Consider the following 27,424-nt stretch of genomic DNA (forward strand, 5'->3'; position numbering starts at 1 on the left):
CTCCCCGTCTGGCCTATCGGCGCGCTCCCATTGGCCTCAAGTCCCCAGTCCCGCCCTAGCTTAGCCGCTATTGGCCTACCCCATTTCGACCCCGCTCAAGTCATCTCTTTCACGGACAATGGCCGTGGGGCGTCGCCGCCGTAGAGCTCTCTGGGTAGCGCAGTTCACCGAGGCAGCCACGCTGCGCGGGCTTGCCGCCCCTGGACTACATCTCCCAAGATGCCGTGGGGCGAGAAGGGCGCGCCCTGATTGGCCGAGCAGTACCCGAAAGCCGCCCGGGGCAGGGCTGGGAGGCGCGGCTGCGGGGTGCGACCTCCCCTGACGGGGCGGGAGCGGCCTGAGCCTCTGAGATCAAATCATCGGTTCGTTCGATTCAGCTAATGTCGGTGAAATCCGACTTGCTTAGCGCACTTAGAAACAAGCAAGCAACGTGCATTTTTCCGCCTAAACGCAAGCCGTGCGTTGAACAACGGCGGCAAGGCGGCAGTTGAAGGCCGGGCCGACGGCGGCTGAGAACGCCAGCGTCCCCGTGAGCGGCGGCGAGGGCCCCGGGTGCAGCGTCCGGACCACGGGAACCAGCGCGCTGCCGGGTTTTACGTAAAGCAAGCTACAGAACAGGGAAGTTGTACGACTTCAGTATTTGGGACTGCTACATTTGTTGCTGCATTTATTTCAACACCCACTCTTTAAGAAAAAATATCAATTAACTAGAAGGGGATCCAGAGAAGAGCCTAACTATTAAGAGAACACAGCTTACAAAAAAATAATCGAGGGGTCCAGTGTGTGTAGATAAAACAGCAAAAACTGAAAGACTTCTTAACTGTATTCTTTAAGTAGCAATTGCTGAGGAACAGAGATTCAGTTTCAGAGAGGCAGGTATGACAAGATCCAATAGTTTTCACACAGTTCTGCAGCTATAAAATCACAGCATCCTAGCGCACATGTTCCACATGTGTTCATCTCTGATAGACTTCCTATTTCAAAGTCTCATAAACACTTAATTCAAACAGTATCATTTGAATTTTGGGACCACAAAGACTGAAACAATCACAACAGCAAGTAATCAAGAAGCTCTTTCAGTGCTGTTTGTCTGCTTCAAATACATTTGAGTACATTCTTTTGGCAGGCAGCATGCTTATAGTCTTATTCTGTGATATTGATTACAGAAATCAAGTACAGGTATTTGGTAACACTAGCATATTCCAATCAAAGTAGTCTGGATAATACGTAGATTCTTTGGCATGATGATGGCTTGCATGTTCAAGCAACAGGCTTTCAGGGTATGCTTTACTGTCTGGTGTAAAGCAGCTGCTCCCCTGAAGGGCATTCCAGTGACAAATCTGTGCCTTTACCTTAGAGTCTTCTTTTGCCAAAGGTACGGTGTTTTCTCAGGCCAACTAATGTCTTTGGAGAAAAATAGATATCCTAGTCCTTCTTCCACGTCTTTGGTGGTGATGGTGTCTCATCCTTGTTCCTGAGCCCATTTATCTCCCACAGAGGGCACCCTCTGAACAATCTGTTCCAGTTTTGAATGATGCTGAAGCTACATAGATAGTGGTACAACATCAGAAACAACGGCAGTAAGCCCTCTCGCTCTCCTTTTCTGACTCATTTACTATTCCCAAGTACAAACCTGAGAGCACGCTCCACTTTGACTGCATGTCAGGAAAGGTGCTGGAAACAAGTAAATACATTTCACTATCTTTCTGACAGCAGCAGCACGTTTGATAGGTAATTCAGCCATTCTCAGAATCTACATTGTTGAATTTATGTATTTAGTATTTCTAAAATGATAATGAGAATAGCATAACTTACTGTTTATTCTTTCTATTTCTTTGCATTTCTTGTTCCTTCTGTTTTAGCACTGTAATCAACAAATAGCTGTATTTCATTGAATATACTGAACAAGAAACAGGACAGTCCCAATGCCAATAAAACAACTAGACCAGTTTAACATTTTCACCTCATTACCTAGAATTGCAACTTCTGCATTTTACAAGCACCTACGTGAAAAAGGATTTAACTTCAGAATTTATTGAACATTCATTTTGGTTAGTGTAAAATAGAAGAGATTAGGTTTATACCACAGTTTTTACATTTCTGGGAATAGCAATGACAATTCCTCCGTATGGTTTTTACTTTGACCTGTACACCACATCCCACCCTCAAAAGACGAGAGCATAAGTAGCAACAGGTTCTTCAGTTAAAGCCACAGAAAATCTGTAGGAGTTAGTTCCACACTTCATGTATTAACTCTGAAATTATCTGAAGTTCTATTTTTAAGGAACTTTGTGTTTTTTTCCTTGCAAACACTTTAATATTTTTTTTCCTTTTAATTTGTTCACATGGCCTTAGTGTCAGCCTGATTTTAATAACTAATAAAAGTTGTTATGCCTCCCTCAGCTAACAGAATTTCACTGCATAATAAGATATACTAGGTTACAGCAACTGAACAGGCCAGCTTTTATATCTATTTCAAAACAGCATAACCAAAATGTATGTGTTTGCCATTGTTTCTTCTTACAGATTTCAACCACTGTACTCAGTGATTAAGTAACTTATACCATACACTGCAGAAATAACAACAGAAACATTATGAAAAGAGTGAAAATAATCTACGGTCATCAAGAAAAGATGTAACTGCTTACTGACAGCATATAATTCATATACCAACAGAGTAGAGAGTATTTTCATGGATTGTTGAGGAGTTGAAAAGCAGAAAATTATCTAGGATTTCCCTTCACATCAGAGTTAGCCTTCCACACAAATTCATGTCAGGTTTTGCAGTGCTCTCCCTGGAAGCGTCATGTTAGGCCTTCTTGGGGTACCTACCACAGTTCTCTGTGCTTCAGTAGACTGACATGCTCAGTAAATACCTTTCAATAAGTTAAGTGAGAACTTACTTGTTCCATAGGGAACACAGGCGAGGAACACTATCAAGATTCATGTGGTTTAACCTGCATCTTTACTATAAATTTTGCAAATAATATGCTTGAATGAAAGTAAGTTAACGAATCCTGGATTTCTCCTAGCCACACCTCACAAAGGTGCCTTCTAAAGTTATTAAAAAAAAAAAAGTGCTGCAGAAAAGATGAACACTGGTGCTCAGCTATGATAACAGCTATTCAGGAAGGATGTTAATATGAGGTAACAGCCAAGTCAAGTAGGCACATAGCAAATTACATTTCCCTAGCAGCAACAACAGAAAATTTGTTAAAGAAAAATACAGTAATGAAACAATGTACTCTTTGTTTTATCTGTACCTTTAATCAAAACCTTAAGGTGATATATGCAAGTTATATAAAAAACTATCAGAATAAATAATTTTTAACTTGAATCTCTCTTACATTCTAATTGGAAAGCAAGAAGGGAAGCTGAGGGAAACTAGCCACGCTCTTTAGCCTTACCTAACAAAGTGAAGGAGATGCTGTAAAGCGAGGCAGCCTTGGGAGCCTAAAATGGGTTTTCTTATTCTCCAAAATCCTCTCCCTGGCTCTACTCTTGCCTCTGTCCATCTGCCAGCTCTGACATTCATCAAGCTCTTGCTGAGCAAAATAATTCATTAACCCAGACAAAAATTAACTCCTATCCCCCAGGGCTAGTGAGCTAAATTGTTTCACAGAAAGGCCTATAGAGCATTACCACTAAAGCAAAATAGGTGTCAAAAGCAAATGGGTAGGAGAAGGAAAGGAGCTCCAGCTATATGGTACAAAAATAATTTATGGCAATATAGAATATGTTACAGGCTTTAGCTTCTTTGGAAAAAAGTTTCTGGCATTTCAAGATTGCAGAAAATCTTGAAATCTTGAATTACTTTTGTGAAGGCATACAATGAGCCAAGATTTAACATTTCAAAAGCAGGCCCAGACTATTTTGTTTGTCCAGGATCAAACCCAAGTTTGATAGTATTGTATGTACTATGGTATTAGTAGCAGAATACAAACATAGCTGAGAAAAGAAAAGAATTACAATGAAAGTACTGAGCAAATAATACAAAGAACGTAGTAAATATCAAACCTGAAACATAAAATAAGATTAAGACAGAACAAAGATGAGCAATAGACACCTATATAGCTCTTGCACATGAATAAAAGCATGGCCCAATTCAGTGCTAAAGACACATTAAGAGTTCAAACCAGTTTTATATAAGAGGGTGAATTATATAAGGTGAAAAAATACACAAATCCCATGTTTTTCCTTATTTATCATTTTAACAATAACTGAGGAAAGCAGCCATCAATATAGGAAATTTCCAGAGCACATGGAGTCATTTAGGTATTTCATAATTAGCAAAATCGACCATAAAGTTGAAGGCATAAAGAAGTATCAACAGCTACTTTCCCACCACCATGAACAATTTTAAACTGTTTATATCAACAACTGGCCAATGCATATGAAGTTGCTCTCAGTGGTTACCTGAACAGCTTGAACTCAAAGGGAGAGGTGGAAAACAAGCTATCTCCTCAGGAAGGTCCTGAAATGATGCAGTTTTCACTAGAATTGATTCATCAGCCTTTGATGAATCAGAGACAGATGTCCCATCCAATGGCCAGCCACTCAAAGACGGACAACAGCATTCATTTCCATCCAAGCAAGCACACAACTAGAAAACAGACTGAGGTAGGGGGAATTGCTGGAGACTGATAAGTATTTGCATTTCTTTTTACATGCACTGCAAGAGTGAAACCCCCGAGAAATGCACCGGTAACCCAATTGAAGTAGAAATTGTTGGCAACAGTAGGAAAGTAATAAGGGGAAACAGTTCTGGCTCAAAGGGACTGACACCGAAACCAACGTCCCCTTTATTTACCCATGTGCATTTCTACTTGCAACTCAGATTTCCATTCCACAGCAATGCATTTCTTGTTAGGATCAGGGAAAAAACTCTCCTCCCTGCATTGTGGGAGGCAAAGCAACAGACAGCAGCACTTATACAACTAAACTAATTCTGCAGTCACAAGAACTCTCATGCTGCTTTAAGGAAGCGATTTTCCGAACATGGCTAAACACCAGGAGCTTGTACCAGAGCCAATATTGGAGAATACTGATGAGGATGCATAGTTTCATCTTACGGCACCAAATATAAAATCTACTTTGACTGTGGAGCATCATCACTGCTGATGCTTAATATTTAAAGATGCTCTACCTGCTTAACAGATGAAGGGGAAAGATCCCAGCCTCTTCCAACTCCTGAATACATCCAAGAAAAATCCTCAGAGGCCTTAGTTCATCCTAACAAAAGTGAAGAGCAATGATACTCTGCTTCTGGGCCTTTTAAGATACACCTTCAAGGTATGCTTTGAATACTAGTATCAATAGCCTTGAAGGCAGATAAGTAAGACAGTGCTGTATGGTTTCTTGTTGGTCCAGCTTTCTTTTCCCAGGATACTTTTCCCTTCTTACCCATTTGTGGTTTAAAGGGCCTACAGCTGGAAAACTTCCAATATACTTTCTCTCAAGTTAATGGAGGCATGTTCTACAAGATACGGTATTAGAATAAATACTGGGGTGAGTTGCCAGAATGAAACAAAGAAGTGACAACATAGCAGAAGTCTTACACAAAAATAAGAAAAGTTCTCATTAGGAAAGTTTGGTTACGCAAAACTGTTTGAATCCAGCAACTGAGCAGACATGAACTAAGGGCACTTTGCATTGTATATATTAGTTACAATATCCTAATAGGCACAATGATATCTTTTAAACTAAGACTAGGAGATTCTCTTGACAACAACAGTTTTTTGGGCACTCTCCCTCATTCAACATCAGCTGCAGCAGTGCTTAGAAACTCCCAAGACATGGCACAAAATAAATGTTGTAATTTGCTGCAGGTAGTATTTTCTCATAAAACATTACAAGTTTTACAAGCTTACTACTAAGCACTGCAAGTTATGAAAAAAGAATTACAATTCACTGTCATTAACATCAAAGAAAAGACACCTTTCACCAACTTTAACCTATTCTGAAATACTGTTAATTTGGAGAGGAGTGGATGTGATGGTTTCCAGTGGCAATGTCAACAGGGTGTTAATTGCATTGCACCAGCTCACAGCATTTTTGCTTAGCTGTGGTGGATCCAAGATTGCTCTCTACAGCTACCTGAAAGGAGGCTGTAGCAAGGTGGGGGTCAGTCTCTCCTCCTAAGTAACAAGTGATAGGACAAGAGGAAATGGCCTCAAGTTGTGCCAGGGGAGGTTTAGATTGGATATTAGAAAAAATTTCTTCACGGAAAGGGTTGTCACATGTTGGAACAGGCTGCCCAAGGAAGTGCTGGAATCACTATCACTGGAGTTATTTAAAAGATGGGTAAACATGGTGCTTAGGGACATGGTTTAGTGGTGGTTTTGGCAGTGTTAGGTTAATGGGTGGACTCAATGATCTTAAAGGTCCTTTCCAACCTAGATGATTCATTCTGGGTGACCAGGTCCATTCAGTGAGAAGGCTATTATTCTGTGTCTAGTCACAGAGCAAAGATTCCTCCTTAGCATGCAGATAAAAGGGATAGGCTATCATCCATAAGTACATAACATCTCTGACTGAAAGCAGTCATCCTGAACTTTTTCATGCTTGATCACTTTCAGAAGAATCTTAAGGCTGCCCAGGGAAGACATTACAGCAACCTTCTTGAGTTAGTTTTCTCCATGGGTTGAGACCATCGATCTCCCTGCTTTCCAGGTACAGCAAATGAACACCTGCATAAAACTGTCCTTCAGCTGTCAGAAGCCAAGTACCTCTGGGCATTTCTTTTGAGAGTACCTTTAAGCTAACACCACCGCCAATAGCGCCAGTCCTACCTTTGATCCAAACCATTACCTCCCTACCCCAAAGCAAAGCTTTATGAGGCTGTGAAGACTAGGGTAACCGAATCCAATTAAAGCCAGCCCAGCCAGGATGCCAGAAACATTTCTGCTTACATTTTGTTCACCTTATACATATATTTGTATATAGATGAGTAGAGGGTTTTGTCACTTATCAGCCCTCCCCCCACAATCTAGCTCTCAGTTCCTTTTATTTCAGTATATCTGCATACATAATTTTGAAGCACTAATTTAAGCAATTAACAAAACTGAAGTGGTATTATAGCTTGTAGAACAAGATGCTCTATTTTGTTTTAGTAAAAAAAAAAAATAAATTACAGAACTTGTCTCTCTGGAGAGACCTACAACATGCCTCCAGATAGCAATTCAGAGCAGGAATGCAGTATGAATTGTAAGTCAACTCCTGGAGAAGCCCCTCTCAATTATAAACAGATATTAACAAGACCTGCACCAGTTACAGTGTCTTAAAGCTACCTGGTGTGAATCCCATTACATTTCTAGTAGCATCTTACTATGTTGCTTTTTACACTTAAATCTATGCATCAGAGCTCATACATGTAAGTCCCCGGCTACAAAACATTCAACAGTTTCAAAGTCTAAAACCAGGTGATTAAATTATCCACTGCAGAGCCGGAATCTGGAGCAAATTTATGCTTTGCTGATGCAATAGAATCTTTTCTCTAAGGTACTTCGAAATATTTCTAAAGCTACAGTTTCAGACTAAACATTTGTCTTCGCATATAAAATACTATCTTTTATAATTCACATTTCCCTGAAAATATCCCCAGAAGCTGGATAGGATATTCACTTTATAACTTAGCACACTGATCCATCTGATCTTTGCGAGTTTAACTTTGAAATATCACACAACAGTTTTATGTGCATTGTGGTTGCAAGTATCTTTTGTTATTTAACATTGTACATTTTGATTTACTAGAGCATAGTTTGAAAATGCACAATACATTCAGGTCAATCTGATTTAATTTAACACAGAATTTCAGCCAGAAACCTACAATAGCCTGTTTAAAAGATATGAGAGTTTTAGGCCTGATCACATTTAGATTCAAAACTTGTTTCAATTCTGGTACATCTGCTTTAACAAAGCCATCTGTAAGCAGTTACAGTTAAGACCGTATAGATAAGAGGGTATATATTTCAATACTCAGTGATAAATTGTTTTTAACAGTAGTTTCTGTAATGTGGCTACAAGAGAAAGCTAAGCAAGACTGATTACCACACTTCTCCGATAGTCTGGTTATTTTCCCATTTTAATCCACCCCCAGGAGTTACATTTTTAATTTTCAGTTTCCTTGAACATTTTGCTCAGCTGTTCAACTAGTGCTACAAGCTCAGGGTTTCCCCCAAGTGATTCAATTTGTTTATAGGCTTCAGATTCGAGCTCTTTCAATGTATTCCGAGTGTACTCAAAGGAACCCACATTTTCAAGATAATGTACACAGTATTTTTTTATATCTATGTTCTCTGTCCTTTGACGTAAAATGTTTTGCACCTGAGTACTTTCAGGTCTTGACCAAATTGCATGAATGGTTGGGAATGAGAACTTGCCCTCAGTTAAGTCTTCACAAAAACTCTTGTTTTCACTATATTCTTTGGAGTGCAAGTTGGCATAGTCATCTCTTATTTGGAAGAAGAGGCCAAGTGTGTTAAGAAGTGGTTTTAAGTCTTTTTTATAATTTGAGAACAGCTGCATGAGGCCTACAGCTAATCCAAAGAGACCACCTGTCTTTTGCAGTACCATAGCTTTATATTCGGCTTCCGTAGGACAGGTGTAAGTATCCCTCCAGTAAATATCCAAGCCTTGACCTTTATGGAGTTCCAGAAGTTGACGGGTAAAAACTTTAACAGCATCTGGATGATCAAGGGTTAAAACCTTCTCTAAGCCAAGGAAATACACATAATTAGCACAGTTGATTACAGATGGAATTCCATAGATACTGTGTGCCACTGGAAAGCCCCGTCGTAGCTTTGAGTTATCTTCAATATCATCCACAAGCAGGCTTGCATTGTGCAACATCTCTGTAACTTCAATGATAACCTATTACAAGAAGAGAAAATTATTCAGTATTCCGTGGTAATTTAACCTCCAGTTTTGCAAGATTCTATTTAAAATAGATGAAGTTTTAGAGAATTACATTCTCTATCACTAAGGTTCCCCCTTAGACCACTTGCTTTTACTATTAGTACAGACTTATAATACTCTTCATAGCCAATGTGCTGTAAATCCTGGATTACATGCTCTGTCTTTTGTGTAATGTTTTCACATTCAAAGTGAACTTACTCCCCAAAGTGTTTCCACTTGCATGCTCCTCTTCATTGTTGCTACAGTTCTAAAATATGCTATTGTCTGGGAGACATGGAGTAACTGTTATTAAAATAAACACAATGTTGTGACAAGTTTAGATTCACTAACCTGAGATCTCCAAAACTCAGCTCTTGAGAGGGTCAGGTTTCAGCCATTAGCACATTTGTCTTGTAAACCTTGTTTTCAGAAGTGGAAAGAGCTAATCTTTCTTTCCCCATACTTTGTGTAGTAGTTATCTTCAGTACTGAGCTCTCAGAAGGACAGACTATTCTCTCTAGAACATCCTTTGGAAAATTCTCAGCAGAAAGGCAACAGCTACAGCTTCTTTTGGGAAGCTTCCTACACGCTTACTACTTGCTACTAGGTAGACCAATATCATACACCACCTGAGGTATGCAATAACTGTTCAGAACATCAAGCTTTTAGGCAAATGTAGTTGGCTACAGGTGAACCTCAATTCCAAAGCAGGACAATTCAACAAGAAACTAAGAGTCTTAGCACTATGTACTGTTTTTATTGCATAGCTACTATGCAAGGAAAAGCTATATTCAGCACCTGCTTATGTGGAAATAAATTTAAGCATATAAAACTCCATACGGTATAAACTCACTGCAAAACACATCTGATTAAGATATGATTTTAAAGCTAATGAACCAATTACACTTGCTAACTACAAACATTGCACTCAGTCAACAAATCAAAACAACTGCTTCTAAAAAATACTAAGGCCACCAATTAATAGTGGCAAGTACCTAGTACAGTCCTATTTGATGGGTGCTATAGTGGGGGAAAAAAAAGGGACTTTGCTGCAAGCATTTTCTTGTGCAGCAAGCCACCTAGTGTTCAGCGACCACTGTCCCAAAGATTAAAACCCAAACCCCAGCAATCTGTTTGTCCAAGATAAGACTGCAAGAACAACCTACTTAAGAAGCACTAATGACTCATCTACCAGTTAGAAGTGAGCCCTACTTTGACCTGTGAAGATATGTTGATGCCCATTGACTTTAAATCAGAGGATCAAGTACTTATTGAAAGCAACCTTACATACCTATTTGAATATTATTTTAAGTCCATTATGTCATTCTCTGTCTCAGTACTGTCAGGAAAGTTTCCCTGTATGCTGTGAATTCCTTGGACAAGCCCCTTCTAGCATTTCTCTTGCTAATCTATTTGATATCACTGTCAGTTTCATGAACTTCTGTAGCTTCTAGACATTTAAGATTTAATTGAAATAGTGATTCATAGGTCTGTGTGTTTGAATCAAGTTATTCTGTGAACTTAAGAAAAGACAGTGTCAAAAATGCTTCAAAGTTGAAAGTAAGGAGAAAAAAAAAAACAAAACATCAGACAGCAGAAAAGGCTTATTTCGGAAGACATCAGAAGAAGTCTGAGAAAATGAAGACTGCTCTTCGTAATTAAAGCTGAAGAACAAGTACAGAGTGTTATGCTTTCTTACAACCTAAGCCTATCTAAATCAGTGGCTGCTGCACTATCACTCCAACACACAGTACATGAGAGAAGATGGACCCCTACTGTCACAGTTGCTCAGCAAAAGGCCAAGAGGCGACAAGCAGACTGCAGTATAAGAAATCCCAATCAGAGAGAATGAACGAGTTTATCATGGAAGAGGTTTAGCACAGGAAGACAGGCCCAGAGAGGCTGCACAGTCTACATCCTCAGATTTTCAAAAACTCAGCAAGGCCCCCGGAAGCCTAAAGTAGCTACAGCAAGCCCTGCTCTAAGCAGGGAGTTGCCCTAGATAACTTCCAAAGGCTCCTTCCAGTTTGAATTCTGACCTATGATATTAGACTGAACTTATGCATGCAATACACAGGTTACTATACAATACATTTTATTTGGATATGTAGCTGATCACAGAGGGTAAGGAGTGCCTACCTGGAAGCCAGAATAAATCTGGCTAAAAAGTTATATAGACAGGTTGGAAAATAGAAGAGTTACTAGATGATGAATCCAGCCTCTTCCTTCATTGTTTAAATCACTTACACTATTTTTCTGTTTGAGGACTATGAAGTATCACTCTTAAGCCACCCTAAAGAAGGATCCTTCACAAACTCTAAAGGTGCTTCTGCCTACAATTAATGTAATTAACTAGGGACCAGCTGGGTAAGTGTCAAAACCATAATTGGTTATTTTAATTCCTTACATCGTCTTGGATACAGAGAATCTTTTGTACCCTTGATATGCATTTTGACAAAACTGTAGTCTACCAAGAGGATAATTTTTCATTTGACAAGCCACAGTATTTAAATACACAGCAATACACCTTGTACAGACTGTCCAACAGAGAAGCAAAAGGAAAGAACTCCTAGTCTAATGCTTCTCGTTAAGGAGTAAGGACTCTAGACTGTGTGATAAGACCATCACAGTTTTAGGTCCCGAACATGAAGTTAAAAGTTTACAAAGTTGGTTTAAATGCTGTCTTTGACATCCTTGTATCAAAATCATAAGATTGTTTTCAACCACTATGTTTGTGTAGTTTACAAGGTAAGCGTCTAGCTTCTTTCATAAGTCATTGAAAACTCAGTGTTAATAACTGAATTATGTTAAGTGGGTAACAATGGTAGCTGCTTATCTACAACTTAAAAGGTTGAGCACACTTGAAAGAAGTAACTATTCTACATAAGACAAGTCATGGAAGTAGTTTCTTTAGTGTTATATCACAGTCAAAGCTTTGCACTAAAATTGTTTTCCTGAAAGTTTACTTTAATATATTCAGAAACTAGTGTGTTTAAGACTTCTGATCATTTATGCTGTGTAAGAATCATCTGTTATCAGTAGTCTTGGAAGAAAAGTAACAGTCCTTTAAAAATAATTAGCCAGTACCTGTATTTTGTCTTCTGGAACATTCAGCCAGTGATTAAAGGCCTGTGACAGCTTGGTTCTCACCTGCTTACCTACAATAAAAATATTATAGGCATTTATTAAAATAATAAAAAAAAAAAAATCACAAAAAGTTAATTATTAGGGACAAGAGTTTCTCTTAACCATAGCTGATTTGTGACCCGTAAGCTGATCAGCTAATCTGCTTGAAATCAGAAAATATATCATAGTAAGTGTGTAGCTTGTTTCCTCATTGTATAAACACCACAATGATCAGTAGCTTTAGTTTTAAACATTTCACAGTAATACACAAACCACATATTTACAGGTTACTGTATTTGGTCGTGGCATTTTAATTAGTAAGTAATCCTGAGTATGTTGGTAACCTGTACAGATAACATCCTCATTAGGAAGCTGAGGAAATGTGGGCTAGACGAGGTGACAGCAAGGTAGATTGAGAGCTGGCTGTGTGACAGACCTCAGAGGGTTGTGATCAGCGGCACAGAGTCTAGTTGGAGGCCTGTAACCAGTGGTGTCCCCCAGGGGTTAATACTTGGTCCAATCTTGTTCAATATATTCATCAATGACCTGGATGAGGGGACAGAATGAATCCTCAGCAAGTTTGCTGATGATTCCAAACTGGGAGGGGTGGCTGACGCTCCAGAGGACTGCGCTGCCATCCAGCATGACCTGGACAGGCCAGAGAGCTGGGCAGAAAAGAACCTAATGAGGTTCAACAAGAGCAAGTGCAAGGTCCTGCACCTGGGGAGAAAGAATGCTAGGACCAGTATAGCTTAGGGGTGGACCTGCTGGGAAGCAGTTCTGAGGAGAAGGATCTGGGGGTCCTGGTAGATAGTAAATTATCCATGACCCAGCAATGTGCCCTTGTTGCCAAAAAGGCCAATGGAATCCTGGGCTGCACAGGGAAGAGTGTGGCCAGTAGGTCGAGGGAGGTCATTCTCCCCCTCTACTCTGCACTGGTGAGGCCACAACTGGAATACTGCGTCCAGTTCTGGGCTCCCCAGTTCAAGAGGGACAGGGAACTGCTGGAGAGAGTCCAGCGAAGGGCAACTAAGATGATTAAGGGCTTGGAGCATCTCCCTTATGAGGAAAGGCTGAGAGAGCTGGGACTCTTTAGCCTGGAGAAGAGAAGGCTGAGGGGAGACCTTATTATGGCATACAAGTATCTAAAGGGTGGTTTGAAGGAGGATGGAGCCAGGCTCTTTTCAGTGGTTCCCAATGACAGGATGAGGGGCAACAGGCACAAGCTGGAACATAGGAAGTTCTGTTCAAATACACAGAAACACTTCTTTACAGTGAGGGTGACAGAGCACTGGAACAGGCTGACCAGGGAGGTTGTGGAGTCCCCTTCTCTGGAGATTTTCAAGACGCGCCTGGATGCAGTCCTGAGCAATGTGCTCTAAGCAATCCTGCTTTAGCAGGGGAGTTGGACTAGATGATCTCTAGAGGTCCCTTCCAACTCTGAAAAGTCTGTGATTCCATACAGATCAGCTTGCTACTTCTGAAAGTAAGCCCTAGTTTGCCAGGCATGTTGATTTTGGGTATGTAACAGATTAAGAAGTTTCAAATATGATTCACTATAGTTGAAGATATGGATATTCGTTGAATATCTATTTCTCTCCATTTTTAGGTCTTTCTCCTGTAGTACTCTTCACTTGCTACTGAAAATTTGTAAAACAGGAGAGTGATGTTTGACATACTTATTAAATAAATGAAAATTTGAACATAACTTTCCATGAATTCAGGCCTGTGAAGTCTAACTGTGAGTAAAAGGATTTGTTCTGCTTTGGCTAAATCTAGTTTGATGGAGCCAAACAGTTATCCTGTTTCATAGGAATGAAAGACAATATCAAAAGTCTAAGTTTAGTATTAAAATAAGCATTACTATTCAATCTGGATACATTTTACATGATGGAGTTAATTTTAACAGAAGTTAATCTATGTGCCTATAACTTATTTATGCCAGCTTTCTTTAATAAATTGCCAGGAGTCATGTACAACTATTTATTCAGTGTCTACCAATGATCAATATGAAATGAAGTCACCCCATACCCACAGACACAATGGTGCTCTGAACTTTGAGAAGCTCAGCAATGTATAAGATCTTCTAAACCTGTCTTGCAGTTATTTGACAAACAGCTCTGCATATGTAGCTCATATCAACAAGGCCTCTGGAAAAAGTTTTAAGTAAACTTCAAAGCAGTGCAACCTAGACTGTGGGTTCCATATTACTACTCATCTTGAGATCTACTGAGACACAACTTAATGATTCTGCAATATCAGTCCTTATGTTGATGATGCCATATTGCCCATAGCACTGAAGAAATTTCAACATTTGAATCTCTCCCCTAAAGCTTCTCCATCACTGTGCGACCAGCACATATAGAAACAGAATAATAAAAATGGGTAGATTCACTCGCAGTGATATACCCTAGAGAAACTGGACTAAGGATTTTTCCTTTTCTAATTAAGTCACCACCAGGTAAGCAATAGCTTTGCGGTTTGGGCTCAATAGCAAAGGTGATAACCTTCCTCCGTGGCTCAAAGGGCTTCAGTTTTTGTCTCTGTTCTCAAAGATTTCCACTGTTTCCCATCACCACCATCTTTTAGTTTTCATTAGAAGAGACTAACAAAAAGTCCCTTCTTCCCCCCGCCAGCAGCTCTGACCTCTGGTTCTGTCCTGTGTGAAGGGGCACTCTTACCTGGACATACACTGTCATTGGCTTGTGTTCTCCATTTTTGGTTTCTGTGCTCTGTTTTAAACACTAACAGCTTTCTGCAGGAGAGAGGGATTGTTTTGTCTCTCAAACAGCAGAACAGATATTTTAAGGTCCCAATGTCAGACAAGTACATAGCTGGTTCTAAATTATTTTTTAAAAGCCTGTTTATTTAAATCAACATTTTGTTGACTTAGAAGTTAATTATTTTAACACAGGTAACCAGAGCTCAAATTTAAATGCAAAATTAGAGTAGTACCCAAGAGTTTAAAAACCTCTTACGTTAACTAAGCACCACCACTAATTCAAGTTAGACCTGCTTCTGACATCTCCAGCAGATACTAAGGATTTGGAACACTTCAAACACTCAGACTTCCCCCCCTTTCCCCATGTGGTTAGATCAGATTTTAGACAGATTAGTTCCGTGATCTGACTCACTACACACTTGTCACCACCAGTACTGCAGAAAGGACAGTCAAAAAGTCCTGCATCAGACGCTTAATATTTTATTTTAAAATAATTGCATGAGTTAACTGAAAAGACTGCTAAAAAATAGTGAGAATAAATGTTACAAACATCTGCTAAACTGTATGGCTTGCCAGTTAAGTATTAACAAATACTTCAGTACATCCATAATTTGATATTATCTCCAAGTAGCTTTCTTTACGGAAGTATACCTTATCTACATCTGTTTATTCAGTTCTAAATTACATTGATACAGACAACACCTACTTCTTTACATTAGGCAGCTAATTCTGTTTTTCTGAATGTTTCCTAGAAAGTGTGCTTATGGAATACTGGATGTTCAGCAACAAGTGTTATTTTATTATAAGGAACTACTTGCATACACTCTAAACGGATTATTAACATGCACAATGGATTCAGCCACTTCAGTTCTTTAGTGCAGACAGCATTTGAATTGTTAGACTTGTCTACCTTAACTAGCAAGGCTGTCTAGGCACCACCTATTCAAGGAAAAAAAAGACTAACTGTAGAGTGAAACATTCATCTTTCCTTTTATAGGTGCAGATTTGCTTGTGTGAGCCCCTTTAAAGGAACAGTATTGTTACATAAATGCTATTTTATCTTGTTCTGAGGCCAATCCTACCAGGTCTATGTGACATCACAGCAGTTTTCTGTATGCATGTTCTATACCTACAGCCATGCTATGATGGTAAAAAACCCAAACCCCTCTAATACTGGTCTCAAAAGCCTACATGCAGAAGCCTCCATTCCTTGCCACACCTCTCCTGTCCCCATGCTAGACAAGACAACAATCCAGGGATACTAGGACAAAATTAAAAGGAGCAAAACTTAACACTGGCAGAATTACCCAGTTTCTTCACTGTCACGTCACTGCTCTATTAATTATTATAAGCAGGCTATTGTAAAACTGAAGAACATAGATGTCTAACTTCCAAAATTAGAAGCTCTACCTACTGTATAGAGCTATGATAGACATTACTGCACCAAGCTTTTATCAAAGTTATGCTAAGTGTATTCAGTTTAATCTGCATAGATCCCAACATTATCCAAATCAAACAGCAGCTATGGAAAGATTTTCTCCTTAGTAATGCTGTGTGGAAAAGGTAAGAAAAAAAAATAGTCTTCAGAACATAACAGATTCACTCTGATGAAATTCCTTTTACAGGTAAGAATGTAAAACCCCTATCCTTGAAACAAAGATCAAGTTAGATTAAAGATGTTGTACTGGGGACAGTCCCTCCCCACCTCTTCAGACAGATGAGATGCTCTCCTAAAAAAAAAAAGAAAAAAATTAGCCTGACTTACTCTCTATATACACGATTGTTCTTGTGACAGGGTGCAGACCCAAAACCCACATACCTCCAGTGCTGGACAGGCTCCTGATTAGTATTTCTTCACGCTTGCTGCGCATTAAAGTGACCACAAACTATGCCCTTAGGGCAGCACCCCATGTACAGCAAGGGTACATGAAAGGGCTAGAAAAGCATGAGAAAGAGCAGAGGGACTATTAACCTAGCCCTCATTACAGCCTCACTAAGCTAATCAACTCATTACCCCAGCAGAAAATTGTCTGCTCTTTGCTAGGTTAGCTTTCTGCCAGCTTTATGTACTGAGTCAGCTTATGAAGTGGAGTGGGTCTGCCAGAGTTAGTACAGGGTGAGCAGCAGATGCGGAGAGCCAGGGAAAGGGGGCACTGCCCTTCTGGAGGAAGCAAGCTGCTATATTACCCCAGCTATATTGTACACTTTCATGTTTAGCTCTGTCCTCTAATGGATTAGTGCTAAATGGATAAATCCCCCAAGCAGACCTCCCCGCAGCTACAAGAACACTACAGCCAGCATAAGTGAACTGCAGGAAGACAAGCAAAGAGAGCAGGCCTACACACTTTTGAACGTGGGCAGCCACTTGTGATGGATTAAGATCACTGCAAAATGGTCTAGTTTAACTTCCCTGTTCAAAATACAGTTAACTAGTCTGGGGTTGTGATCCTGATCTTTGCCTTATTCCTTCTTCTCAAGATCCTGAATGCCACCATCCCATGGCCACTGCAGCCAAGGTTGCCCCTAGTCTTGATATCCCAGGCTGCCTTCCTAGGCAGTCCATATGCATCCATTGCAGCACTCCAGCTGTGTGAGCTATCCCACATCAGATACCCCAATAAAACTGCAGCCCTGCAACTGCATGCAGATGTCTAACCCCTCCTGTTTACTCCCCATGCTGTATGCATTTGTGTAGAGGCACTTCTGCTCTGTTGATTACAAGGTGTCTCTTGTCCACATCAGCCTATACCCTTTGTTTGCAAGTTCACTATTTCCTTACTGAGTTGTGGGGTAGTCATTCCCATCTACTGTAATTTCTAATTTAAGTCCCTTCTCACCAGGTTGCTCAGCCTGTTGGCAGAGACACTTTTGTCCTGACCTGGGTAGGTGGATGCTATCTCCTCCTGGTAGTCCTTGATTTACAAAGGGAGTCCCACCATCATAAAACCCAAATTCTCTGCTACCAATATCAGATGTGCAACTAACTAGCTGTCAATAGGCAGGATCTGTCTGTTCCTCTTGATGGTGAGGGGAAAGAGGTGGAGGATCATGGAGAAAAGCCACCTTGTTTCCTGTGCCCTCAGCCTTCATTCCAAAAGCCTCATAGTCATGCTTGATAAGCTCCAGGCATCCCCTTGCTGTATCTATTAGTGCTCAAGTGGAAGAGTTGCAGGGTTAAGTAGTCTGAGAGTGAGACACCTTGGCTGGCAATCTCTCCATAACAGCCCTGATCAGAAGTACCCAGAAGCAGCAAACCTCCTTAAGGCAGCAGCTCAGATGGAGGCCTCTGTCCCCTGCAGGAGTCAGTCTCCCCAGTACTGTTGTTTGCTGCTGTCACCAGGTGCTGGTCTGATGCTTTGCTGTATACAGAGCTTCTAGCCATGTGTCTTCTGAACTTATCTGGCAATTGCACATCTGCTCAAGGACCAGGAAACTTTCTCCTGTTGCCAGAAGCCATCAACTCCCAGCCTTCAACACTGTGGGAATATCCATTTCCCAATCTGATATACAGACTGTTCAGGCCCCTCCTTCAATATATTTGGAGGTTTCAGGCTCTTGAATCTACAGGGTCTTGCTCTTTTTGTTATTTCTGATGCTGTGTAGCCTGCCGACCTCCTTCCACTGCTCCTTTGCTTGGTGACACACATTTTCCACCACTGCATACCTTTTAGGGGCAGGGACATCACTTTCCTCTGGCCCAGTGGGGGCCCAGGCATCCCTGCAGCTCAGAGCCTGGAGAGCTGCAACCTCCCTCATGAACTTGGCCCAGGTTGAGGCCTCATGCCAGGGGTAGGGATCATGCCCTGTGGTGCCTAGCTCATTCATCAATCTGGTCAAGTTCAACAGCCTGGCAGAAAAAGCTAGAAAACAAAAGCCAGTCTTGATTGTTTAGCTTGCTAAACAAGCCCAGGAAAGACTGCAGCCAAGACCACAGCAATGCACGTGAAAGGAAAGATGCAGTCATGAATGGGATCAGAATTCCTTTCAATAGCAAGCTGTTGACCACATAGCTTTTACTGCAACTGAAACTCCATATATTCCTTAGTGCTGCAAAACCAGCTACTGCTGTTAACTCAGCCACTCGGAGATAAAGGACTCAGCACCTGTGTGAAACCGGTCATTTTTGAGACAAACCACATTGGAATTTGTGAAAGGACAGAATACTAGATTATGCAAAACACTGCTATAAACAATCACAGCAATGTTATACTACAATGAGATTTTATAAGAGAAGTTAGTGCTTGGGACAACATACATTCTGAAACAGTAAGTTCTGTTAGTGAAGTAATAAGCATTAATTAGCATATTAGCAGCTAAAATAGCAACATAGTAAGAAACCTTAAGCCTAGTTGTTTCTCTATCCTAGTGCTGTTGAAGTCAAAGAGACAAGCTTATTTTAAGGATCACCCCCAAATTGTTACCATTGGAAGTTCTATTTCATTAATGGGAAGCAGAGTAATCAACTTCTTGCATTGAGGGATTAATCCTCAGCAGTTATAAAAGTTTGTGTTCTTACAGTACAAACAACATGAGCAGGCACCTTTCCCTCCACCCCCCCAAACAACCTTAATACTCTTACACAATCCCCTTTTATGTAAACAAAGTTTGATATGCATCTAAATTCATTCAAGTTCTCATAGGTTACTAAACCTAAGAGAGAGTTTGTTTTTTAAGTAGTCTTAAAAGATAAGCAACTGGACTATTGTAGAGCCATAAATGTACACTGACACTCAGTCAAGCTTTCTGCAAAAGCCCCTCAGAGCTCAAGCTGATCAGACACAGGAACAGCTCCTTGTCCCCACCCTTGTGCCAGCTCACTAACGAGACAAGAGAAGATTAACCAGGCAAGTTTTTAAACAGGTGAGGTGATTGATACTACTTAATCATTTGGTTAGCAAGCTGAGAACTGGCACAAGTTAAAAAGCAGAAGAATACTGCCAGAAGCATGAAGAGGATGGAATGAAATTGCCTCTTTCCGCAAGAGCATTTTGGATTAGCTCAGGCATCTCATTTGGGCTCCACCCTAATTATGAAGAGCCAGCATGCACTCAATTTTTCACACTCACCAAGCATTGGTGCTCATACCAATTCCAAGGTTCACACAAGTAAATGGCTCCTACTGATCTGTACTTGGCATAGCTGACTTTGGGGAAAGCCACAGCATTTCAAAAAACAGTAAACATCCAACTATATGACTGTGAGGTCTTACTGCTTCACCTGTTACTTTTACCTGCCTAGTTTAAGAGAAGTCTCCCCTTTTGAATCATGCCACCATTTCTGCATGGAGAGAAAAGTGTATCTTGTCTCTCGCTTTCTCCAAAAAGTAAACTAAATTAACAGGAGATCAACATGTTAAAGTGAACAATCAGATTTATGATACTTTTGCAGGACAGGATATAAAATGCTTGCACTGTCAGTAAGTATAACATTATATAAGCTATCAGTATAGAGTGATCAGGGTTGAACTCACAACGAAGTATAAGAATTTAACCACAGAAGTCACGGTGGGAAGGTTAAGTGTATATCCTAGATGCATTATTTAAAGTGAAAGCTAACCGAAGAGCTATTAGTCAAGCATTTTTGCCTATGGAAGACCTTTTGGGTCAATTTTTGTCTGTTGTCTATTTCCTACTAGGAAGCTGAGCTTTTTTTGCTGGTATCTACCTTAAAAATAATTATCAGATAAAGGTGCAAAGGTGTTACAGTACACCTTGGTTATATGAGATAATCTAACCAAACAAAAAGCACCCTTAAAGACCGTGTTGGAGTAAAGTAAATTTCTTCAGGACCAGCTCTTAGAAAGCTCTCTGGAATATTGTATACTCATTCTCAAGATATTCTCTAGCAAAACTGCCACCCAATTCAACATACCCAAATGGAATATACTGTAAGGAAATGGGAAGCAAGCTTTCTGGCAATAAAAAGGCATGTTACTGCCAAATTCCTTCCTTTTTTTATTTTTCAACTCAAGTAATGCTAACTGCCAAGGCAAACGAAATCACTAATGTAGACAAGACAATCCTGGATATTTGTAGAGATTAATAATGAAATTCATTACATACAGGCATAATGAATTAGGACCCACAGGACTCGCACTGCTGATATACAGGTCATGTTGCAGATGTGCAAAAGCCACTCCGTATACTGTGCCTGTGATTCATTATGTTACTTGTCTAGACAGAAGGTCTTCTACCTCAGTCAGATATAATTTTGGTCAGGATTATTTTCCTTAATCTTTGCCATATTTTGTATCTTCCTTAACTCCCCCAGTATGCAATACAAGCTAGACAGAATGCAATCCTGCAATAGTCCCAGTGACAAAGTACTTCACTATTTTTACAAAGTTAGTCACTTTGATAGCTGGTATGTTCTTCCTTTCACTTTAGGTGTACAAGTAAAAGACACTGCAAACAATCTGACTGTTTAGTCAAAGAGGCTTCTGAGAGGCATATCCACACAGTAGTTCTCTGTCAAACTGCATCCTGAATTCTGCTAACACAGGTACTGTTCAAGACAGAAAGCTTCATTTGAATGTGTTGCTAATGACCTGATACCATACAAGGACTGGTTGATCTTCTGGCAAGTGAAGCAATCCAGGGACAGCTGAAATTGGCCATAAGAAAACCTTGTTCTACACATACCAGGGAGAAGAAATTATACAAAAGAAACAGGCTATTAAAACAAAAAACAAAAACCACAACCCACTGAGTCCAGTACAGCAAGCAGATAAAGAACAAAACGTTGTCAGCCCCGAGTTTAAGAATGGGATCAAGTCAGAGCAGAATTACTTACTTTACTAATTATTCATATTTATGTAGAAGTCATTACTTAATGTAACTTTCTATAAAAAGATAATCAGGCCAGAAGGGAGCATAGGTATTACCTTAAGTGCATCGGCTCTGAATGTTTCATTCATATGTTAATACACATGATGCAGTTGTGCCAGGCCTGGGGAGGGTGGAGAGGAAGGCAAAGGAAAGAAATTAAATAATAACAAAGCCCCACAAAGGCTTTGTTAGCAAGTACTTGCCCTTATCAGTTTTAAAAAGTAGCAAGTGAGCTACTCTGAGTGGAGAGCAGAGTAACTGATATTTCAATTATTATACTTATACTGCAACAGGCTAAAGGATTTTTGTACCAATCTCACCAAAAAGTGTGGTTCTACAAGAGGAAGATAAGAACAAACATTGAAAAATGTTACTTTTAATTACTCTTAAATCCACAAATCAAGAACAAACTTATTTTCCTATACTTCCTGAGAAAAAAAAGTTTCTATAAAACCAATTTTGATATTTAAAAACACCACACTACAAAGAAACTTGCCTGGTAGTTGAAGTAAATACTGGTATGGCTCTAGGATTCTTTTAGATGTTTCATCCATCCCATCCATTTCTTTATTTCATAAGAGGTAGTTCACTGTTAAAGAAAGTGTATAACACTATTTAGATCAAAAATTCCGCAAATAAATAGATGCGCACAATTAATAAAAAGTCAGATGATTAAAAGATCAGGTGCAAATACCCCAATTTTGAACATGAAACCTTCAGTTAATACTACCTTCACTAAATAAAAGTTTCAGATGTCATTTAGAAAAGAAACAAGCATATGTATTAAATAGTTTTCTTTTGTTATTCATGAATAGTTTAAACCAACTCCTAGACTTTATTTGGTCTGATTTTATATGTATTAGAGGACTTAGATGATAGAGAAGTATTTAAAACATCAGCATTCACAACAATGAAGTTCCACTCTAAGTCTTTAGAGAAGACACTCAGCCCATACAAAACCTTTATGTCTAATCTGATTAGACCTCCCTAAACACTTTCCCCATACAAGAGTAGAGATGTGCAAGAGCAGAAAATATACCTCACACCACAGCAACCTAAACAAGTTGAACACTAGCTTCAGCCTTCTGATAGAATTCTTCAGTCCTGTTTTAGAAGGTAGAACAGGAATATACCATTTTCTTACCTCTGTTTAAGCATACAGACATCTTTATTCAGTTTCCCCATATACATCACAGACTCTTATGATAAATCTTTTAGGATCCATTCCTTATATAGCTCAACAATTTTCTGTTTATTATGTTTCAGTTCACATACCTTTGGTCATCCATATCTGCATTTTTTCCAGACTGTTTTCTGTAATGGATTTTCTGTCCTTTCACCTCTAGCCTTCCTTGCTGCACTGCAGATGCTGCAGCTCAAAACAACTCTTCTAATGTCATTTTAAGACAGGAACTGCAGCAGTAGCATAAAGTCTCATGCTACTTCAGCATCATTTCTCAGCTACTTAGCTAGAATCCTGGAAAGGGTGTGCTTCTTGCCCCGGAGGAACTGAATACTTATATAAGTAAAATGGCTATTTTAAAGTAATATTTGTAAGTACGGACTAATGCATTTTTAATGTAGATACATTAAGGGGAGTGGTTAACATGAGTGGAATAAACTATGTTCCACACATGCTCAAAATAATCCAGCAATACTTTCCGAACACTGCTCAAAAGATCAGCATTAAGATCACTGCTTCCTCTTAAGCTACCTGGACAAACTGGTATTCCTCAACATCCACAACCTTTCCCTTCCAGTACAGCTCAATTAGTTTGTGTCCACTCCCATAAGTATGTGTAGCAGTCCAAACTTGAGAACTGATCTACATTAATAACTCTTTTCCAGGCTAAGGTTTGGATCAATTCCTGTATTTGCTTCACTGCATACGTTAGTCAGATGTATCAGCGCTCCAGGGGCAAGAAAGGCTATATAAGCAAACACAGTTGCCAACAAAATGCTTGTTAAGACTACAAAGTTTTCCCAAAAGGTGCATAGTTTCTTAGCAGTAATGCCACAATAAGCAGTACAGCCTTTGCATCCTACCCCATGGTATGCCAGAACAACTAGCAGTCAGGCCACACAGTAATCTAAGTGAGATTTGACACTCTCGGCTCCCTATCTTGTTTACAGCTTGCTGGTATAACTGAAGGGATAGGAACTACTTTTAAGCCAGCACTGCTACTGAGAGTCAGCTGTCAAACTGTACCCTTACATATCAAGCATAAGTCTCAAAGGACTTTAGTGAGGAAGTGAAATAAAGATTATCACAGTCCACTCCCAGATATTTTAAGTAGAAAGAAGCTGGTAGAGATAGATGTAAGGAGACATGATCAACTTAACTCTCCTGTGACTATTATTTGTCAAAAAGCCACACAGATGGTTTAGAATTGAAAGTGCCTGGCTACCCAACAGAGCTGGGAAGAGTTAGGGTTGGAATTGCTTCTCTGTAGAAGTTTCTGCTTGAAATTTATCTTAAAGTTCTTCCTCTTCCCTCAGGAAATTAAGAGGCTTCCTGCCTGTCTATAGAACACTAAAACAATATTCAGAATCCCCAAATAACTTGAAATTTGCTAGTATTACACAGCATCAAACTAAATCTTTGTGTCTTTTGGCACAAAGCTAATAGGAGTCCACCTGAAATGTTGCTTATCAGCAGAAAATTAGGCACTTTTCCCACAAGTGCCAAGACTTTTATTTAAAAAAAAATAAAAGAGAGACAAAAAAAGCTCTAAGAGACGAAGAGTGGATGGTAACATAGCTTAAATCACTATATTTGATCTTTTTTAGACTACCATTCTACCTTTAAATGAAGTGATAGGTAATCTCTGCTAAGGAAAAGAAGAAACCATCTGATTACTCATCAGACAGCTATAAATCAAATACACCCACTGAAATAATAACAGTGAGCAGAACATCCCCCAAACTTATACAAAGAAAGGGACACTTGATAAAGAGATGCGTAAATGAAGATGCTTATAAAGGCTCATAAGCAAGAATACCATGATATGAGACTTGTAATGTTACAACTTTGCACAAACAGCAATAATATTTGACACAATGGGGAAATGCTTGACATTAAGGGTTTCCTCCCTAGGTGACTGACCAATTTACTACAGAAGTTACACTGCTACAGAAAGTCTTCTCAATGAAGACATTTAGAGAAAAGCTCTCAGTCAACACTGCCTAGTAAAAAGTAAAATTGCCAGAAGTTAAACAATAAATGAAAATGAATGCAAAGCCTTTTGTTAGTGAAAGTGCAAGAACTGATTGCAAATACGCTTATTCAAAAGACTAAAGCAGTTAGGACCATCTTGCCTTTTAAACCAGTTTCCTTTCAAACCAGTACACAGACTTGCTGTACTTCAATTCATGCATGACTAAATTATTTTTCCAGTTATTTTGCAGTATTCCCGCATAAGTAGGTAGAGCAGGTGTTATGGGCACAGACCATGCAATCACAACATAGAGCTCACAGAACTGTCTCTTGGACTGCAAGAAACCTTCTCTTTAATGATCTCTTTGAAAACACACAAGACAAATTAGATGGCAATATGGGCTTCCGTAAGTTAGAACTACTCTCAAACTACATTTGAAGTGTGATCTGTGTCTAGGAGCTTTCTAGCAAAGATGCAAGTAATATTAACTCTAGGTTACGTGTCAAGAAAAAAATCTTCACTTTTAAAATTTTGAAAAACAGCTTTTTGCCCCATCCATTCCACCCCATTCTACAAAATATTCTTCCCTCCTCCAAATTAGTGGAGTATGATAACTGAAAAGCATCATCGTCTCAGGGTCTCCATCCACAATACAGTTCCACAGAAGAGAACCACCAAAGGAGTAGAGAGCTATAGCACAAAATAAACCATCCATAGTTCTTAAATCAGCTCCATCACAGAACTTAGAGCACTGAGACATTGGTTTCATTGTAATCAGTGTGGGGAGGAAGCCCCAAATAGGGGGATGTAGGAGTGAAGAGACCTGTTTCAGAAGGAATACACAGGAACTGTTGTGAACGTACATCGTTTCAAAGAGGCTATCAAAGCTCTTAATCCAAATGTAATTTGAACGGGATGCTTGTTACCCTACCCCACATTCTCATTCTAATCAGCACAGTCCTCTTTACAACCCCTCCTAGGCCGATCCCGAACAAAGCCTTGCATTCCACTTAGGGGCAGGCAGCTTCCCGCAGGGGGAAGGACAGCCACACACCTCCCCCGGAGACGCAGCTCAGCAAACACGCGGCTTTCCACAGCTGCAACGCTAACGCCGCAACAGCGAGAACGGACTGTTGCTGGAACTGCGCTCCGATTTTAATACGATTTACTGATATAATCGAGCACGAACGCCACAGAAGCCAGACACCACCACCCGGGCTGTCGGAGTCCTCGCTGGATGTCGTGACAGCCAGCACACAGACAGGATGGGTTTCCAAGCTGCAGGCTGACCCGAGGACCGAAAACGACTCGGCAGAAACCGTGACAACTCCTGAATCGCTCCCCAGACTAAAATTCACGTTTCACAAAGAACACGAACCTGTTACCCTGCTTGCAGATGCCTAACCCCCGCCCAAAGCTTCACACGCAAGCCAAAGGAATAGGGTTTTTTTTTTTTTTTTTTTTCTCTCGGAGTTCAGCGTAAGAGATGTAAACGCCACGGAGGCGGCAGAGCCTCTCCGGCTGTCTCCACAACACAAAGGCGAGCGGCCCAGCCTCGCCAGCGCCATTTTAGATAAAGCGAGACCGAGAGCTCCTCGCTCTCCCTACCCGCCGTCCACCCCCATTTTCTCATCTGCGCTGTCGGCAATCGGGCTCAGCCGCCGGGGAGGGAAGCGCCGCCCGCCGCAGCCCTGGCCCCCGAGCGCTCAAGTCAGCCCGCCCTGCCGACAGCGCTGCTGCCCGCCGGCGCCACCCAGCACTAACGGCGGCCGCCGGCTCCGGCCTCGTTTCCCCTCAGCCCCTTCCCGGCCCCCTTCCGGGCCGCCCGCCAACCTCTCCAGGGCGGAACGGCCGCGGGACCCGCTCCCCCTACAGCCAGGCTTCGCCCTCACCGCCCGACCCGGCGCAGAGGGGAAGAGCCAGCTCCTCTGGAGAGTGCACCCTGCTCCCCCGCCGGAGCCGGCACCGGCAGCGCCTCCCACCAGCAACAGCCGGCTAACGAGGAGGAGGCGCGGGGCAGCACCGCGCTCCCAGCATCAGCCCAGGCAGCCGCCGCTCACCTCGCTTCGCCTTCACCACCGCCGCCGCCGCCAGCCGGAGCCGCGCCCCGCTCCCCCAAGCAGCCTCCGCTCCCGTAGTGACGACGGCGGCGCACGGCCGAGCGGAAGGAGGCGGCGCTCTTCCCGCCGAGCGCCACCTTCCCCTCTTGAGGGAAAATGCGCCACCAGCGCCAGACCGCGCAGGCGCTGCCCCCGCCCCCTCGGCTCATTAGCATTCGGTGAGGGCCCTCGTCCCCCGGCGGCGGCCGCGCGCAGTGCTCCCTGGGAGTTGTAGTCCATCCCGCGCAAGAAACCGCCGCTCGAGGCGGGACGAGAAACGACAGAGAACAGCATCACCCATGAGCACCCTCAGCACCGGGCCTCAGTTTCCATAGAAGTGGAGAAAAATGATGTCAGTATTTCCGATGCGACGACCAATAGGGCTGAGGGAAGGGCGGGCTCTGCAGGTCTGGGCCCAATGGAGGAGGCGGGGAGAGGGGCGTGCCCTGGCCCGTCCATCAGTCAGTCAGTCAGTCGGTGTGGGAGGGGGAGGGGGATCGAGAGGTTCCGAGCCGAGCAGTCGCCGCCGCCGCCACCACCGCCGGGGCCGTGCAGGACGGATCGGCCCCGCCGCACGCCGCGCGGAGCCGCCGCGAG

General features: G+C 41.3%; 1 protein-coding gene across 1 annotated transcript; it reads right to left on the bottom strand.

Moving 5' to 3' along the window:
• Positions 1-7,601: 7,601 nt before the first annotated feature.
• Positions 7,602-26,924, bottom strand: GGPS1 (geranylgeranyl diphosphate synthase 1). Its single transcript, XM_082480182.1, has 4 exons — positions 26,789-26,924; positions 22,067-22,159; positions 11,983-12,053; positions 7,602-8,871 (listed from the first exon to the last, which is right to left on the bottom strand). Exons 2-4 carry the CDS (start codon positions 22,131-22,133, stop codon positions 8,110-8,112), a joined length of 900 nt encoding a protein of 299 aa, XP_082336308.1. The 5' UTR covers positions 22,134-22,159; positions 26,789-26,924; the 3' UTR covers positions 7,602-8,109.
• Between the last annotated feature and the right edge of the window lie 500 nt (positions 26,925-27,424).

This window comes from Vanellus vanellus (genome assembly GCF_965231255.1).
Source record: "Vanellus vanellus genome assembly, chromosome: 3".
NCBI classification, from domain to species: domain Eukaryota; kingdom Metazoa; phylum Chordata; class Aves; order Charadriiformes; family Charadriidae; genus Vanellus; species Vanellus vanellus.

Excerpts from the sequence above, each read along its gene's own strand:
- GGPS1 (XM_082480182.1), bottom strand. The coding sequence starts at position 22,133 with ATGGATGGGATGGATGAAACATCTAAAAGAATCCTAGAGCCATACCAG. Across the intron at positions 12,054-22,066 it reads GTATTTACTTCAACTACCAG|GTAAGCAGGTGAGAACCAAG; the intron begins GCAAGTTTCTTT and ends TTTTTATTGTAG. Across the intron at positions 8,872-11,982 it reads TTCCAGAAGACAAAATACAG|GTTATCATTGAAGTTACAGA; the intron begins GTACTGGCTAAT and ends TTCTTGTAATAG.